Genomic DNA, 19,482 nt, shown 5'->3' with positions numbered 1-19,482 from the left:
TATTAAACATCTTTAACTTGACTTGCTGCTTTTGTTCCCACCACGCCAAAACATTGTATGAAACCTTACTGTTGTCCCAAGCTGAGAAATGATGGATCCATCTTAGATAGAAAATGAATTCTGGCTCTTGTTCCCAGATGATGCTGAGCAGAAAAAAAATTGACAGAACATTTACAGAGTAAGGTTAATGTGTGCAGAGTGCTTCTGTTGAATTGTGCAAGCTTTATCTCAGTTCAAGCCATTTCTTATCTCTCACTCAGTTTCATTTCTGGTGGGGAAAACATTTAACCTTTCCGAGTTCTTGCTTCCATGCAGTAAATAAGGTTTATTTCATAAAAATTGAGAGCAGTTAAGGGTCCTGCAGCCCAGGGAAACACCTTCAGACTCTTTTACAATGTTGGTGTGATGTAGTTTCAGTTAAGATGAAATTCTGGATTCATCTTTTCACTGCTATTCACCCTTTAACTTGGAATGGATTTTATTGTTTTTCTATAATTATTTGTAGTATGCAATTTATTAGCACCTACAGATAGTTAAACAAAGTTAACTTCTGCGATCTCAGGACCTTGCCCTTTTTATACCTCTATGCAATAATCAAAATCCATGTTGTTGTTGACTGGCTGATTGGTTGATTTCATGGCTGACTTGATTTTTTCTTCACACGTCTGGGGTAATTAGATATTTTAATTTGACTCCTACAGCATTTAACAAAGCATTTAGCCTATCCCACACAATTTCCTTTTCCCAAAGTATAAAGTAGTGGCTACTATTGCCACTCAACTAGAACCTGCAGATTTCATGGGTTTGACCTCTTTAGTAGCCAGTGCTGATGTCTCAGCAATTTCACACCAAGCAATGGTAAATCCTAAATGGTGCTGATTAGATTTTTATTGTCTATTTCTTGAGGCAAAACATAAATTTAACAAATCCCCTTAACATTTGGAGGGAAGAGAGTAGGCACAAAATGGGATCAGCTGGTGATGGTCAACGGTCATTTAAATTTTTAGCTTTGGTCAGCTTTGCGTAGCTGACAAGCTTGTTGATGACTCCACTGTCAGATGAGTTTCTACTCAGCTCAAGATGCTCAGTTGCTTTGAAATATTGCCACTTTCTAAGTCATCACACACACACACACACACACACACACACACATACACACACACACACACACAAAGCCGCCATACATGCCCTCATTCTGTGCACTCCTCCGTCGATTCAGTCCTATTTTCGCTAAACAAGCTCGGCTCCGAACAGAAGTTCCAACTATATTCAACCCCCACAACGCCCTTAAATTTATTAACTCAATCCTCTACAGTAGCTTATCTGTGCTCTCTGTCAGCAAGTCAACCGTGGTGGCAGTCAGTCTCAGTCAACTTTTCAGCGTGATTGACTGAAAGAAGCCGAGCGTGTCAGGCCAGGGTTAGTGTCAGACGGCTAAATTTAGTATCTCTGTTGCTTTGCCAGATATGACTGGATCACAGATTTCTCTCTCCATTTAGATTGAAGAATGAAACGTAGTGAAAGGCAGAGATATTGACTGAAAAGGAGGAATGGCTCACTGACTGACTTACTGTTTGATTTCATGGCTGACTTTCACTTTGAGTGAATCTCTCAGTATTCAATTATATATCAGCTCTTTCCAGTAAATGCCTGGGGTATTTAAAGTTTTATTTTTCATGCTGAATTAAGTTTTCTATTGAGTTTAGTTTGCAATCTGCAATTATAGTTAAATTTTACTTTACTTACGTTTTTTTGTTTTGTTGTCATAGAAACCTAGTGTAATGAATTCTTATATTACAAGTCTTTAACATTGCATGTGGTTGGGGTGGACATATACTGAGCGCAGTATTAGCTCTGTCGAGGTTAAATTGAACAAATGCAGTTGGGTCACTGATGTCATGAGAGCTCTGTCCATTTTCTTTAGCATTTAACAGTTTAACTGCACATAATGAAAATACAGCGTCTTCTTCTTTATGCATAATTTGTTAGTTTTGCTGTAGCAACACTACAGTTTCAATTTGTTTACCGCTTTGTATGATTTTTCATGTTTGTTTTGTCAACAGTAACAACTCTGGTACTCTCATATGAACAGACAACTACAAGAAAGTGATTTTGTGTGTGTGTCTTTTCTTTTTATCCTCCAGGAGCTTAATGTGCGACAGTTGACGCTGTCAACAGACAAGGACAAGTACGGTATCCGTCTGAGAGCCGAGCCAGACCACATGGTGCTGGGCAAGAGACTAAAGGGAGCCTTCAAAGCTGTCACTGCTTCTATCAAGGAGCTCACCAGCGAACAGCTCGAGGCCTTCCAGAAGACAGGTATTGGTGTGTGTGCGGCAGTCTGGATGTGTGTGGGGAAAAAATAAAATCTGTGAGCTTGTTACATAAAAATCACATTCAGGGTGCCGAGGAACGTTTCAGCAGTGTATATGCACATTGGAAACTTAATGTATGTACATGTTTCCATTTAAATGTATTCTCTGCAAATGGTATCTCAGAATTATTTGTATGTATTTAATAATGTAATAGGTAGGATATGGTTTTGTTTACCAAGTAATTAATAAAGAGCAGTAAGTTATGTTGCACACAACTGCACAATTGTTGGATGTTGTGCTGAAATCATATTTATTTGATCAAAAACTCAACTATGAGTCAGTGTAATGAAGTCAGACACAGACAGACGGCCAGTTTATCCTGAGAAGGCAAACCCTAACCCTGCTGAAACTATAATCAGAGCTCCAGTACGGATCAAAGCAGTGCAAGGTATCTTGTCTCTCCAATTATAGAAAGACGAGCAGAGCCCCCAGTCTCTGGGGAACGAGGCAGTGGAGGTCAGCTGGGCTGTGGGAACTTAACATTTCCAATCACTAGGATGTTTGAAGTCTAGCCAATTGGAAGGAAAAAAAGCGAGGATGACTGATGGAAGGAAAGAGATAGATGTGGTGGAAGATGGTGGAAGAATGATGGCGAGGGGAAACACACAGACAAAAATGTGACTGACTTGTGATCACATGCGAGATGTGATGTTTGAACACGTTTTTTATGGTGCTAAACTGTGTGATCGTTGCCTGTCTTCTATTAGTGTTCAACGCAGTAATGTGATGTGATGTGATAGTAAATGTGAAGCTACGGTTAGATTAGCACAAAGACTGGAGGCAAGGGGAAGCACTTAGCCTGGCTCTCACGTCTGTTAACTGATCAGTCAGTGGAAGTTAGACTAGTGTCTCAAGATTACTTTTATGGCGCAGAATCCATGACTCAAAAAGTCTTGTTCCAAACCTTGTTCTAGACTATAAAGGTGGCAATTTGGCCAGAAACCGATTGCAGGTTCATGGCCATTGGTTGTGTTTCGCATTTCCTCTCCTTTACCTTTTGATCCCATCATTTTGACAAGCTAGAAGAAGAGTGGTTAAGAGAGGAGGTGGAAAAGAGCAGAGGGGGAGGGAGGGACACAGGAAATCAAAGCATGGAAATCAAGGATTAGAGAGAAACGGAGTGACCGTTTCACCAAGCCTCTGGCTGTGGAGAAGCGGAGAGGAGAGGAGAAACATGGTCATGGTTTTTAGTCAGAACACAGACGTGGGTAATTGCTGCCACTGGCAAGATGGAGATATAAACCTGACTAGATTGGGTTTGCTGTATTGTTTAGAAGCTCAGAACTCATATGAATATGGACAGGAATCTTCAAATGCAAAGCAAATACCGCTCCAGACCCCAGCTGATTTAAAACAAAGCCTCGGCCTGCATGCAAGTTGAAAGAGCACTTTATTCAGTACGACTGGGTGTAATTGAATCCTTCTCAAGAGACAAACACTGCCCAGTAAAGACTAATTTCACACAATCTGTTGGCAATTTATTCGCATTTAATTAGGAGGATAGTGGGGTACTTAATTGTTTATCATTGCACTAAAGTCTGCAGCCAGAATTGATTTCATCAGTCTTTTTCAATCAGTCTTTTTCAAACGCATCAATGCATTTTCATCCTGCCTTAAGCAATACATTTTCTCCTAACAGACGGGTGGTATTTTAGTTTCGTACAAGCACAGATATCACCGTATTAACAAGACTTGTTAGATTTTCACAGGAAAACATGTAAAGATCAGTGTGTTGTACTGCTCTCATTATTATTGTTACCAAGAATATCACGACCTGAGGAAAATTTGGATACTTGCGGTAGTAATCTTTTTTTTCATGATTGTGTATTAAGTATGGTTTGACTCATTTTCATGCTCCATTCATATAATGGTGTTTGTTTTTAGGTTCAGTACCATAACTGTGGTTATGAACATGTTTATATTGTTAATTCTCAGGATCCATCACGGTGGACGGCCATGAGCTTCATGAGGAGGACCTGAGGCTGATGTACACCTTTGACCAGAGCTCTGGCTCAGCCGCACAGTATGAAGCACACTCTGATGCACAGGTAAGCTTGAAATAATATAAACATGTTGTTTTGCATGTAAACTGAACACTCATCAGGAAAAAGAATTAGATTGTTGATTCAATTTAATTTTATTGTGTATAAATTCAGCGTCGCTGTTTAAACTAAGGGAAAAAAGCGTGCGGTTGTTACAGAACTGCCTTCAGGCAGTTTAAAAGTAGATGAGACTCTTATTTTATTCATATCACTGGATGTGATGTCTAATTACAAGTCAACAAGAAATTTGTTGTCATTGATTTGCATTTTATGTGCAGGGAGACAATAAAAACACCATTTTGTTCAAGCAGTTGTTCCACATTTTGGGAAATGTCCTTATTCGCTTTATTGCTGAGAGGTAGATGAGAAGATCGATACTAACTTAACACTTGTATGGGAAACTGCAGCCAGTAGTCAGTTAGCTTAGCACAAATATTGAAACGGGGAGTCAGTTTATATTTGTTTAATCTGCACAAAAATACAAAGCGTAGCAATTACCCATTATGGTTTATCTTAGTTCTTCCGGTTTTGAATGTAATTTGTTCTCTTTACCCTAAAATATTCACTTTATAATGTGCTGCACACATGATTATGATGACATAATGGACTGTATCAAACGTATTTGTTTGTGAACTTTTACACAAAGGGTTATGAATGAGCAAAATTGCTCTGTTTATCTATTCTTTCTAGGAGTTAAGTCACTTGTTAACACATGAAAATATAGTATAGAAATAAAAGTAGAGACATAAACACACGTTCTTCACTACCCCTCTCCTTACTGCCACAGTGCTGACTGTTGTTGTGTCGATTGAGCTAAAAAATGTAACGTAACCAGATCTAAAATAAATAAATGTTTCTCCGCTCCTACACTAAGCTGCCATATACTGTAAATGCATTTATGTGTCTTTACCGTGAGTGTGATGTATGAAATAATTTCACGGCTAAGTGGAAACCAGCATGTATGCGTTTCCCACAGGCCCTCTCTAATCAGTGCTCCTCCAACCGTATACACACCACACGGCTGCACCTTAATACCAGTTTACTGAGCTGGCTTTTTAATTCTCTCTGTTACACACTCGCTCACACTGACTCTCCGGCACCCATCTGTCTGTCTCTCTGTTCTCCCCCCTCTCTCTCTCTCATACAGTCTATTTCTCTGTTTGCTTTATGTACTTTTCTGTCACCCTGTCATCTCTTTGCCTCCTCCTTTCCATGGTGGAGTGTTTATGCCGCCAGCAGCTCAGCCTTACACAACATGACACTCATTTTACTTCAGTTGTCAGTACTGCTTCTTGGTTGGTTGTTTCCTTTTTATCCTTTACATTAATCATTTTTTGATTTATTTCTTTAAAGGTAGCTCTTGCTGTCTCTGTCTCTTTCACCCTGCTTTTCAGTTGTATAGTTCGTAGCATGTGGCTGAAGGAATTACTCAGCCACGGTAAACTCATGATATCAGAAGATGAATGCTGCCTTAATGTCTTCATGTGATGTGAAATTCTGTCGGTCTCTGCTATTATTCTGTCAAATGCACACTGCAGTACTTGTGGGGAGTGCATGATTAGAATAAATGAAACTACGCTGATTTTTAAATTTCCAGCTGTCAACATTAAAGTGTTAAAGTCATGTCTTCACTTCACCACTACAGCTAGAAGGTCAACAATCTTTCCCTTGATTAGTGTGCCTAACCTTGAACAACTAGTGTACATACTTAGTTATCTGAATATAAAAAAATTTAAGTATGAGTAATAGAATACACAATATGTCACAGTATTCTTTGTTTCCCATTGCCTAAATATTAAAGCTTAACGTTTTCTTAACGGTTGATTATAAGTAAATATAAGGAATTTATACTTTTGATATTTACCCTTTTATAGAAAGGATAAACATACATCACTTACACTTTTTGACACAATTTGTTTGTCACAATCTGTGCACCTTCAAACCTGAAACCTTCAATTTAAATTGGAAAAAAAATCCCTATAGACACATATTCATGTATATGAACTGTCTTGTCTTGATTTTGAAAAATCCAATCAGTTAAACTCCTGTTGCCCTCTAGGTCCTGGTGCTGCTGGATATCTCCCCGGACCAGTCCATGCTGGATGAAGGCGTTGCCCGAGAGGTCATCAACCGCATTCAGAAACTACGCAAGAAGGTGGGACAATTATTTCAGGAGCGCTACTAGCTCTGGAAACGAGAGTGACACATAACACAGCACTAATGAATTTTACAATCCAGTGTTTAATGAATAGAATATGACACATTTGAAACAGTGTGCCAATACATGTAATCAGGGCTGTGCCAGGATGAGCAAAACATGCCACTGAGGCAGATTGAGGAGTTGTGCTGGAAGAGAAAATACCTTTTGAGTATATTGAATGATGAGTAATGTATGACAGGTAAGCAGGGGAGAATAAATTGAGTATGAGAAGCATTTAGGAACATGGCACGTTAGGACTGAAAAAAAAAGATATATTAAAAAAATGATCAAGGCTGACAACAACAATTCACAACAAAATACAATAGCTCCAGTTAAAACTACTTTAAAGTTTTCAAGACGTTTCCCACTTCATGCATCTGTAAACAACATTTTTGTTGTCAGTGATCTTTCGCTTCATCCTGACATTGTCTTTACCGCACGCATCTTCTTTCTTATATATTTTTATCAGTATAGGGCAGATAAAAGTTAATGAACAAGTACAATTTATCATTTAAAAGGTTTATTAAGCAAAAATACTGATCCATTTTGATTACTAATCAATTCAGGTTTATAGTTTCTCAAATAAGATAAAAGACTTTATTGATTGACACTGAGGAAATGTACTTGTTACAGTTGCTCACAAATACATGGTGGATAAGAAATATACTCATAAATCGGGGCGCCCTGGTGGCTCCGCTCTGTGGTCCTTTGTCTTCAGCCGTCCGCTCTCCATTGCTCTTCTGTCTGCTCTCACAAGTTGACAGTGGACAGGAGAGTGTCTGCTCTCAATAATAATAATGAGGATTCACCTCATTATTATTATCATCATATGTGCATGAGCAACATTTTACACGTGAAATGTGATGAGGAAAATAAGAAATGTTGTGTAGGACTGAATAAATGATTGAATGTATAACCAAAAAAAGACTAGTTTGTAAAAATAAAATCAGCTAATGAAGTTGGTGAGTGTAGAGCATTACGCTTTCTGTTACTGTTTACCCTCCATTTTAATTACTAACCCAAAATATTATTTATGTATGTATTCAGTTATATTTTCGACTACGATTGCTACGATTAGTCTCTGCTGGACAAAAAAATAATTTGATGACATCTTGTTCTGCTCTAGGAGAACTGTGATTGACATTTTGCAGTCTTTTTTGACATTGATCAATGGGAAATAACTGTTACTTGCAGCCTTACAATATACTCCAAGCATAAATAAAATAGTTTTACTGTTTGGTTACGTTTCCCTCCCTTTGATCAGCGGTCCCCCCCTCCCTCCTCCTTCCTCTTTATGTCCCATGCTAAATTTGTCAGGGCAGTTTTGAAATCTTTCCACTGCAGCGTCACAGTTAGAAGTTTCTCCATCATAAGGCAGGCTTAATGGAAGCTTAATTACAGTCTGGCCCCTTTCAGATTCTAATGTTGGAGCTTTGAAGTGGTCTGGGGAGTAAAGACGGATTAGCCAACAGCCCCTTGTTTTCACGAGCAACAAACAGTTTTTTCCGTCCCCCTATAACAGTGGTGTGCACTGGCTCTCGGCCAGGCTAAATTCCTCCAGTTATTTCAAACTGAGATCTGTTAGGAATTTTCCACCCCGGGGATGGGAATTAATTTTTAACAATTCTTCTGACATGTTTGGTAGTAGTTTGCCTGTTTGTGTTTTCGTGTTGTGTGTGTGTGAGCATATGCAGAGTTTAGAAACAGGGGTCAGCATTTCCTTTATTTTTTTTGGTTTTATTGGACAGCTCACAAACTGGAGATCTCTGTAGCTACATCTGCTGCGTTCACACGCATACACACATACACACACACACACTGTACCAGCCCCTTCAGGGTAGGGTCAGTACCTTGACTTGGCAGGAAAAGCCTATAAACCTTCCTCCATTGATTGACTGCTTCTCTGTATCTAGCTAACGTTATTCCTCTGCCCTTGAGCCACATACTGCAATTGGAGTGTGTGCATGTGTACTACACAGTCAATATGGGTGTGTGTATGTGTGTGTGAGAGTGCGTGCACACGTGTGCACGGCTGCACACTGCAGATTAGGATGAGATCAATGTGTTTGAATGTGTCAAGGTTAGAGGAAGCTGGCAGCACACAATGCCAAAATAGATGGACTTTCATCCAATAAAAACCTCTCCATGTTCCCTTCTCCCTTTATTTGTTCCTATGGTGTCTGTTTTTTTTTGCTTTTTAATCCCCACCATGTCTTCTTTTGTCCACTCATCCCCCCTTTACATCCTCGTTTCAGGGGATTGTTTCTTCCAGATTTCATCTTCTTGTAGATGAAGAAAAAAAAGCTTTCAAGAGAATGACTTGTTGTAAAATTGTGTCCCTGGCAATCATTTGTTTTAACAGGATTTTCTCATATTTTTACACATTGTTGTTTGATGACCTATTCACTTATGGTTAACAGTCCGTGGTGTCTTTTAGCTCCCCTCATACTGAAAAACTCACTTAGTATCTGAAGAATGCTGTGCGAGGTATTCACTTACATATTAAAAGCCACAATCTCTCAATCCCTTGTATCACAGGCCCATTTGGTGCCATCAGATGAGATAACTGTGCACTACCGCTGCCAGCCAGAGCGCGATTACTTGGATTCTGTGATCCAGGCTCACACCGACTTCATCCTGGCTACGACCAAGGCTCCACTGTTGCCTTTCCCTGTTCCAAAGACTGCCAGTGTCATCATAGAAGAAAAGACTCAGGTATGAAAGGACTCCTCAGAGCAAACAGGGTTACTGGTCACCAGTGTAGTATGACACAAGTTAAGTTCAACAGGCTGCATGTTGTGTACCAGAGCCTTTCAGCATTAATGAAACATGTAGGTAACAGATGATGCGTGTTACCCTCTGTTGTATTCCACTTAGTGATTCCCATATTACTGCAGAAAGTATTTTTGGGTTGGCACAAGTCACACTTTAGAACAGACAGAACGGACACTTTAGAAGAACATAAAAAGTCAGCTTGTCTTTTATGTTTCTTTGTTGCAGCTGAAGGGCTCAGACTTGGAGCTAACCATAATAAAGGGATCTTCAGCTCCACGGGCCCCTCTAAATGGACCAGCTTGCAACTATGTGAACCTCAGGGTGAAAGTCAACAACAAAGAACAAGGTAGCGCGTGGAAAAAAAAGAAGACAGTTAAACTGTCATTAGCAGTTGCTCTTGGTTTATTTTGCTAATTAAAGGTCTGCTTAAATGTTGAGATAACAGGATATGTACCACACCCGTTGACCAACATATGTAATCCGGTCTGACTGGTTTGTTCTTCAGAGGGGGTGGTGCTGTTGGAGAACCCCAAAGGGGATAACAGACTAGACTTGGACAAGCTGAAGAGAGTGAGCAGCAGCATCTTTGGAACCAACAACACCCAGCTCAAATTCTTCAATGGCGGCTCTGGTGAGAACTGGTCTCAATGAGTCATTGTTACAGTAGCTGTTGCTTCCCTACCGCCACTTCCTATCTCACATATAAACTAAAGTACGGTACTTACATTTATTGTAGGTTATTATGGAGTCCCAAATGTGACAGAATATTCTAAAATTATTAAAGATAGGTTATCAAAAGCATACCTTAACACATACAATAAATTCTGTTGATTAAAACATTTAAATAGTATGTTATCATCAATCATTTCATGAATGTTTTATGATTTTACTTTATCTGTTAATCCTACCCTATCACATTAATTGGCAAAGAATACTATAAAACTATTTCTAATTTACCAATATCTATAAGCTAATGCTATGTATGTTTACATGAAGGTTCAGAGCACTGGTTGGTCTGTGTTTGTGTATGTGTAGCTGCAATCTGCTAGCTTTACAAAATAAAGTAAATAAAACACTTTTTTCTTTTTGTACCAATTGATTAGAGGTTGAAAGATAAAGTTTTCTATTTCTTTTTACATTTCATTTCTTTTTCAAACCGATTGATTTATTGATCCAGATGTGTGTTTTGTGTTCACGTACCTGTGTGTGTGAATTACAGAGCTGACCAGCAAAATGGACCTGCAGGCTCTGAGCGGTAAAACCTTGTCAGTGACGTCAGGCTCTTCCTCCCCTGGCCCTGCCCCCTCCACCGACACCCTCCTGTGTCCTTACGTGAACCTGCTGCTCTGCAATGCACAACCAGCTGGTGAGACGCACACACACACACTGTACACACAGCCATGCATAACTGATAAGTCAGTCCTTCCCTCTGTTATACGGATGCCATCACTCTTTTTAATTATGATCAACAAATCCCCTGGAGAGATCAAAACCAACAAAGAAATTCTCCTGCTGTCAAGCTTTATCAGTGTAGTCAAGTAAAATTAGTAATGCTTCTCGCAAATGAAAGTCCTACAGTTGTGTTTGAGATGGTGCAAATTTTATAGGCATTTTGAACAGTAATAACCGTATTGCTGCTGTTTTTCTAATGGTTTGTGTTAGGACTTATGTCACCTGACTGCAAACCAAATTTACCCTTTTTGGTTCAAATAAAATGAATTTATCTGTACAAAAATCAAAGTGTAAAAACGGCTTCTCTTTTTATGGGGGGTTGTGTACTGGCTCAGTCCAGTGCTTTTTCAAAAACGTGGAACCATTCCTCGTAACTACTTCTATATACTGTTGGATGGTTTAAACTTTATCAATTAGTTAACTATTTATCTAGTTAACTAGTTATTTTCATTTACTGGAATCAGCTACATTGATTCTGTTCAGGAAATTTACCAGAATCCAACTTCATCCTTTAAGTCATTCACCTTGCCTCTCTACCCCTGCATCTATCAATTGATCAGCCTCTCGGACTCTCTTTCTCATCCTCTTTTTGATCTGTCTTTCCTCCTCTCTGTCTCCTCCCTTTTTCCCATGGCTAGGCTTGAGCTTGATCAGGTACTTTCCCAGGACTTGTGAGCAAGTCTCACTAACAAAGCCAATCATTTCTTAATTGGTAAAAGAGGTAAAGTCTGTCGAGTTCACTTCTCTTCAACACTCTTCCTCATCTCCTCCAGAGTGCCAGACAGGAGAGCTGGGCACCCTCCTGCTGGTGAACCCAGTGGGCCAGAATGGGCTCGATTTCTCAGGCCTGCTCTCTGAGGCTGCAAAAGTCTTCGGCCTCCGCAGCAGACGGCTCAAGCTCTACCTGGACCAGGACCTCACCCAGGGTAAGATGAAAAGATGGGGTGATATCATATTGACTTTAGAAAACATGATTAGATGCAATAAAATGGTGCATCATGGATGAAAAATTAACAGCACATTGCTTAATGACTTCTTTTTTATTAAATAGTTTAAATAAGACAAACTGCTCTCAGTTTGAGTGTCTTTGGAGAGATTTTTTGAAAAATTGTTTAAATGGGTTCATTTCATTTTAGTCATAAATATAAACAAACATACTTTGTAATTAATGTAATGTCTCTCTATGATTTTCAGAGCTGCCAGCTGATTCATCAGTAAAGTCTCTAGACACCAAAACTCTCTTTGTGAGAGTTCTCCCAACAACTGCCGAAGCATAAATCCAGAGAAGCCATGTTACAATCCTGACATCAACTTTTGCCTCCCAGGTTCCCTGAATGAAGATGCTTTTTTACCACTGAAATCCCACCCATAGCCCCTTTGATGTACAGTGGATTAAGACACGAAGTGGCATAATGTGTTTCAGCATTCTTTGGAAATACTGATGCAAAGCAGGCTTGTCTGTCAAGTTCACAATTGTTAATCTATGGAGTCACTATCACACGTCTTGAAATTTAAAGACAACTTTAGGCAGAGATTTTGATGTGTTTTCACACATTACAATATGTGATGATAGCTCTAATTATTCAGTATATTTAGTCAAGACTTCAGTTCTTCACTTCTTTCCCTCGTCTTGGTCTTTAATGTCTTTTAATTTCTCATTAATTACAAGTGACAGTTTTCTAAGAAAGTACAAAGTGTAGCTAGGCTATATTTATTCTGGACAGAGAAGAGATTTACATTATTTCTTCACTTGAAAGTGGATATTCTGCAAGAACAGAACGACTATTCATACCTAGCAGCTGAATAGACCCACTGGATGTGTGAATGTGAATGTGTAAAGTGGCTGATCACAGAAACTAGGACTTGTTTGACATAAGGAAAGCCACACATCAAACTACAACAGAAAAAAATGCCAAAGGTTCATTTTTCAGTAACTTTCCTTCTGGGTGACTGTCAAACCTCTCTAGCTGTCAATTCTAGCAGTGGATGTCATTTCTTTATTACACTAATGATAAAATTATGCAAGCTACTTCCCTTCAAGGCTTATTTGAGGTGAGCTTAGTCCAGAGTAATTATTTCTGTGGCTCATTGGGAAACCAATTTGTCCTATTGTGCTTGCACACAATTTTGAATTTAACAGATAAACCTATTCTGTTCATTGCATTGGGAATCCTTTGACAATTGTGAAGGCATTCGTGAGGTGAAATGGATTTTCAGGCCACTGTACCTTCAGGACAAAAGGGTTCTCTAATAAAAAGGGCAACAAAAGGATAATGTACTATTTTAGGTGATGAATTGAATAAATCAAAGGTGACTAAGAATCCGCATTTTTTTCTTCTTTCTGCTCACTCAAACCTCTGTATGACAACATCATGTCTGTGGGATCCTGCCGATGTGGAAACACGTGTTTACCTAAGTTGATCTGGTTCCCAGAGACATTTAAACTGATTCATGATACTTTACTTAAAGGACCAGTGTGTAGGATTTAGTGGCAGTAGTCGCCACCTTGTCACACCCTCTCCTTCTTAGAGGAGCAAACTCCCTACCTATGTGGAAGTGCAGTTCCTTGAACGGCCACTTGAACATGAGCCAGTCTCCATGAGCCTCTATATTAAAATGTCTTCACATCAGAAAGAAACATGTTCACAGCCTGGTACAAAAACAGTTTTTTCTCTCTTTAGCTGATTTTCTTGTTCATGACTGTCTCACCTGTTCAGATATTAAGGCTTAAAGTTACGCATAATTAACAACATGGGCACTTTGATTGACAGGTGGGTGCCGTTACAGTTGACCCACCTCAGGTCCGCCGATGATCTACGTCTTTGCCTATTTTTAAGATTAGTCAGGAGGCAGATCTCTGGAGTCAGAGCTGCCACATTCTGAGCTTAAAAGCCGCTCCTCAGAAACCTCTGGGTGACGTCACAGATTATTTATGCTGTCTATGTGTGAAATGTGTGAAAAATGGCAAAAAGGCCCTAACTAGAGGCAGTGTTTAATTTTTCTGTTCTGGGCTACTATAGAAACATGACGCAGTCTCAAAAGAAGAGGACCCACAGCTCATTCTAAGGTGACAAAAACATAATGATTATATGAAAACATTGTTAAGCGTGCCCTGAATATTACACATTGGACCCTTAACTACATCAAATGATCGACCAATTGGAATGTTTTGTTTTTAGAAACTTTTAATTAATTTAAACAATTAGTTTGACAAGTTAGTGAGTATGCTTATTCACTTTGAGAACATTAATACCACTTATTATTTGTCCTTTCTATATATACCTGTATACAGAAAGACTGTAAATGGAGAAATGGCTAGCTGCGCTGTGTATGAAGGTTGTAAAATCTGCCTACTAGCACTGCTTTTAAACGGCAAAAACTACACAATTTGTGGTTTATTGTGGGGTTATGTCACAGAACAGGTGTAGAGGAAACACCTGCACCTGGTCAAGAATAAAAAACTCACACATAACCCCCCTTAAAATCACAAACTGATGTTACGTTTTTTGTGGGGATTAAAGTCTTTATGTTCCACTAAGCTACCTGGTTGGCATGGACAGACGTGAAAGTGACATCAATCTTCTCATCTGTCTCTTAGCTAGAACGTGAAGAAGCATATTTCCCAAAGTGATAAACTATACCTTTAAGAAAATTTGAACAGCAGAGAAAGGAAGGCGACACCCTGTTTTGTCTTTTTAAAAGAAAGAAGAGACTTACTTTGTCAAAATGTATGCTGGGGAAAAGAGGCTACTGTAGGAAGATGAATTGTGGTTAAAAATGAGGCCACTTGACTGTTTCTTACTCCATCATTGTCACGAAAACCCTTTGTGAAATATCGGGCTCCTCCGGTTGGAAATGGTACCATTCTTCCTAAATATAAGCACTTTCGAGAAACGTTTTCATGGTGGTTGCTGTTAACCATCTCATTTCTTCATGTGAACAATAAACCTGCACAGTGCTCTTTCAAGTCTTCAGGTTTGAGTGATGAAAAGCTAGTGTCTCTTATGTTCTGCCTACAGCTGACCCAGTAAGTCACTGTCCATGGAAAGAGGAATTAATCTTCCACTGGGTCATTCTTTGAGCTCCATTTATTATTGTAAGGATGTCTCAGACCCACTTTTTAATTCTAGCAGCCGGTCTGAATGAGTTATTCACTATAAAAATATCAACAAAACTTTTGACCGTTGATAAGAAAACAGTTCATAGTTCTGTTGGGGGCTTTAAAAAAAAAAGACGGTTAATAATATCTCTCCACTCAATGTTGAGCATTACATTCTCTCATAACGTGGCTGACCTTCAGGTCTGGTTTGACTGCTGATTAAACATAGCGTTGGGCTGACTTGGCTTTCAAGGGGACGTTTATAGGGTACTGACGTCCACAGGCATGGTGTTAATTTGTGTCTATGAAGCCTGGTCCCCACTGGTCTGCAGCCAATATAGTGAGAAATGTGTGTGTGTTGATTAATGAAGTGGCCAGGAGGCAGAACTGCTTGTTGGCAGTTCGGGTAACTCTCGGTTGGGGGCGCTGCTGCAGAACATCTCATCTCCTTGTGGACTTTACAACATCATACAATAAAAGTACTAATTTGCATCCTAATTAAACACATAAATACACTATCAATCTTTTACTGTACTATTAATGATCATAATCATTACACCATTACTACCAGCACAGTACACTAAACTGTGTCTCCCTTCAAAAACTGTATAGCACAAGTTAACCCAGAATACATTAGGTAAGTACCAACTCATCTGTGTCTATTTTATGAGTAAAAATACCAAACACAGATAACTCAGAGTTGTATAAGAAGTCCTTAAATCCTTCGCTTTGGTTAACACACTAAATAAAATACTCCATTGTGTGTAGAAGTAGTGAGTTAAAAAAATGTACCTAAATTAAGGGATCAGAATCAGTTTTATTGCCAAGTAGGCATTCACATAAAAGGAACTTCCCTTGGTATTTTGGTGCGATAAACACAGTGAGAGGAAGGGAGGGAAAAGTGCTGCAAATGTCAAAAATCATGCCTGAAAGCGCACACTATATGTTATCCACCGCGCTTCTTCTGCTTATTATTCTTACGCCGTTTTTTTGGCTCGCTTCTCCTCCTAGAGTTTTTGTTACACACACACAAAACAGGTATCAAAACGTGTGGCTCCACTGGGATCGGTGTGCTATGACTTTTCTAAGAGTTTCGGCATGGTTTTGCCAATAATAGCCAAAAACCACGCAAAAAAAATGAATGGGTGTGTATTGCGAGAATTTTCGAGAGCTAGAGTGAGTGATGTCATTGCCAGAGTGGAGAGGGAGAGAAAAATTCGTCTAAAAATAAATTTGTAAACTGCGACTGTGGCCGCAAATGTCAAGCTACAGAAATCATTTATAGCTAGAAACGTAGGAAAATTTGTCGTCTCACTCACTTCAACAGATACTTTAACAGACTTTGGTTCTTCAGCTTTTCAGGTATTTGTGAATCAATGAGACTTCAATAATTGACTGCTTTAACCAAAATGGAAGGTGACTGATACTTACATCCTTTTTTTGTCATTTCATTGAAATGCCTTATTGAACTGAATGTAGAGATAATGACAGTAATGATGCTGCTACCTTATTTATTTATTTAAAAATGAGGCAAGAAAGGAAGGAAGGAAAAAAACGACAAAAGGAAGGAAGTAAAAAAACGATGAAAAGAAGGAGGGAAGGAAGGAAAAAATGACAAGGGAAGAAAAGAAGGAAGGAAAGAAACGACGGAAGGGGGGAGGGAGGAAGGAAGGAAGAAAATGAAGGAAGGAAGGAAGGAAGGAAGGAAAAAAACAACAAAATTAAGGAGTAGGAAGGAAAAAACGATGAAAGGAAGGAAGGAAAAAACAACGAAAGGAAGGAAAAAATGACAAAAGGAAGAAAGAAGGATGTAAGGAAGGAAGAAGGAAGGAAAAAAACGACAAAGGAAGGAAAGAAGGACGTAAGGAAGAAGGGAGGAGGAAGGAAGGAAACACGATGGGAGGAAGGAAGGGAGGGAGGAGGAAGGAAGGAGGAAGGAAGGAAAAAACGATGAAAGGAAGAAAGGAAGGAAAAACGAAAAGGAAGAAAAAAACAACAAAATTAAGGAAGTAAGAAGGAAAAAAACGATGAAAGGAAGGAAGGAAAAAACACAAGAAGGAAGGAAAAGGAAAAAAAACGACGTTTTTTGTATTTATACTAAATTTACTGAGCATTTCATAATAATGTATGGGGGCGACAGGGCCAGAGTCACAACTCAAATTTTTTTTTAGAAATTTTCTAGTTAAAAATATGTTTGTGTTTTTTAATGAGAAACTCAAAGCGTTGAAACAAAGTGAAGATCCACAGGAATAAAGTATGAAGAATATCTGCACTGTGCAAAGATTCCATTAACATCCAAAAGATGTTAATGTAACACATTAAGTCAGGTGTGAAAACTTTATGTTAATTTAACATGTAGCGTGGCCTTGTTGATGAGGCCACCCGCAGTAAGAAAGAAATTGCTCTTGTCGCATGAGATTTTGGTCTTATTCGGCCTGCAGCCTCTTGTTGTAGGATAGTGGGATTTATTGGGATGTTTTTTCTTAGAACATATTTCTAAGATACTTAATCACAGTATACTGTAGGTGGTTTTATATGGCTTTGACATGCTGTCAATCAACTTTCTTAAATTCTATTAATAAAGTGTTTATGTATAAATTACCAGGCAGGAAGTCTGTTTTTGGCTGATCCGGTGAATCAAGACTGTCAAATAAAAGAACTTTAACACACTGATATAAAAATCATATTATATTTATATTGTCATAATGCACTCTCTTCAATGATTGTCTGCAATGACCTTATACAACCAAAGATTTTAAAAGAATATCTACTGTACCACATATAAACAGTGTGGCAAAATGTCAGTATGCACAGTTTCATGTTGTCCCATCTGGTGAAGAATGCTTTAAATAGGTTTAAGTAAAACTCTTCAGACAATGTGACTTAAATGTACAATCATTGAGCTGAAAACATATTTTTGTAGAACCTGAGTTTTGAGTTATTTGGGTTCATGTTTTATCCAAGTACAGTATTTTCTATTAGAAAAAAATGTGCAGAAAAATCTGAAAATCTCTCAAAAACTTAAGCGAAAGTGCCACCTCAAAATGGGTAAGTATTGCAGTATAGTAACTTTTCATTTCCACCTGTGAATTCCAGCATCTCTATAATCAGTGTCACTTCAGTGTGATGATTTTATCTCCCCCTCCTCCTCCTTCTCCTGGGCAGAGCAGCATGTTGCTTCATTGGTTAAATATTAAGCACACAGCTCTGTCTCATCCACCTCTCATCCGTCTCGCTCCCATCTGCTCCTGCTGCTCCATTTGTGCCTCTGCACATCCCGGCCCGGGTAAGAGAGCAGGTCAGCGACACATCTGCTGATTGACATCACAGAAATACAGTATGCAGCATGGGTGAAGCGAACATGACCCCTGTCATCTAACTCTAATAATGGACAACACAACTCATTACAGTCAGCAGAGAACAAAACAAGTTTTGCTACAGTGCAGGATAGACCAGGGTGCTTAAACCAATAAGGGTTGTTTCTAACCCACCCGCCTCGGCAACACGTGTGTGCTGCGTAATGGAAAAATCTAAATCTCTGCCAGTAAATCAATTTTCAGCACCCTGCATGTTACCCACTGCAGAATGACAGCAGCAAACACAACCTTTAAACAGGCTAGCACAATAAGTAAGCGGATGAAAAAAAATCACAGGGATGGTTGTTATTTTGGCAGTCGTAGGTGTGTGATCTGACAAGACAACTGCCATGCTAATATATATATATAATCATCCATAATGCATAGTTTTCAAAGTCAGAAGGATGCGCATTGTTATTTATCAGGCCCCTGTCTCTCATTATTATACCAAACTACACTTCACCAGATCCCTAAGTGTTTAAATCTTTAACATTGACATCTACAGTGTATTTTCTCTTTTAACAGCACGTTGGGCTAATATGTTCACATTGCCCAGCATTTCTGTTTCTACCAAGGACAGACACATAATATGATCTCTGTGCTACTTCACTTCACTTCACTTCTTACTATAATTTCATATATTAATCCAATCCATCCAATACTGGATGCAACAAATCTAATGCAAAAAATGACACCATGTTGTAGCTTTTATTTCACTACTTGCTGAGCGATAAATTGGGCAGGCCAATATTTGGTGTATTGCAGATATATAATAGTATCATTACATAAAAGCAGTAAAAAAAAAAAAAGTCCACTAAGCTAAAGAAAAGATGTTTTAGGTTACTGGAAAACAGTAGTGTGTGGTTACATGGTTTGTCCACCGGAGAGCACTGACAAATTAATTTTTCAACTGTAAAGTGTACACCTTGAGGTCACAGTTGATTGAAAAAATAATAATTTAAAGGTCCAGTGTTGCTCCATTTACAGAATATGACAGATGTTGAATGTAATATGCATAACTATGTTTTCATTAGTATTTTATCACCTGAAAATAAGAATCGTTATGATTTTGTTAACTTACTGTAGAATAAGCCCTTTAATATCTACACTGTGGGTACTCTTTCATGGAGCCGCCATGTTGAATCTCCATGTTTCTACAGTAGCCCGGTAAGGACAAACTGAA

At 38.8% G+C, this 19,482-nt stretch overlaps 1 protein-coding gene across 1 annotated transcript in view; it reads left to right on the top strand.

Annotated features, from left to right (window-relative positions):
* iars1 (isoleucyl-tRNA synthetase 1) overlaps positions 1-13,165 on the top strand; it is a 48,299-nt gene extending 35,134 nt beyond the window's left edge. The window contains exons 26-34 of the mRNA XM_010746395.3: positions 2,145-2,319; positions 4,311-4,423; positions 6,477-6,572; positions 9,156-9,332; positions 9,618-9,738; positions 9,898-10,023; positions 10,612-10,758; positions 11,618-11,770; positions 12,039-13,165. Coding sequence (XP_010744697.3) covers positions 2,145-2,319; positions 4,311-4,423; positions 6,477-6,572; positions 9,156-9,332; positions 9,618-9,738; positions 9,898-10,023; positions 10,612-10,758; positions 11,618-11,770; positions 12,039-12,121 — 1,191 coding nt within the window. The 3' untranslated portion in view covers positions 12,122-13,165. The remainder of the gene's footprint in view (positions 1-2,144; positions 2,320-4,310; positions 4,424-6,476; positions 6,573-9,155; positions 9,333-9,617; positions 9,739-9,897; positions 10,024-10,611; positions 10,759-11,617; positions 11,771-12,038) is intronic.
* The last annotated feature ends 6,317 nt before the right edge of the window (positions 13,166-19,482 follow it).

This window comes from Larimichthys crocea, chromosome VI (genome assembly GCF_000972845.2).
Source record: "Larimichthys crocea isolate SSNF chromosome VI, L_crocea_2.0, whole genome shotgun sequence".
Taxonomy (NCBI): Eukaryota; Metazoa; Chordata; class Actinopteri; family Sciaenidae; genus Larimichthys; species Larimichthys crocea.
Note: the sequence above shows the minus strand (reverse complement) of the source record. Positions and strands in the feature narration are given on the sequence as shown.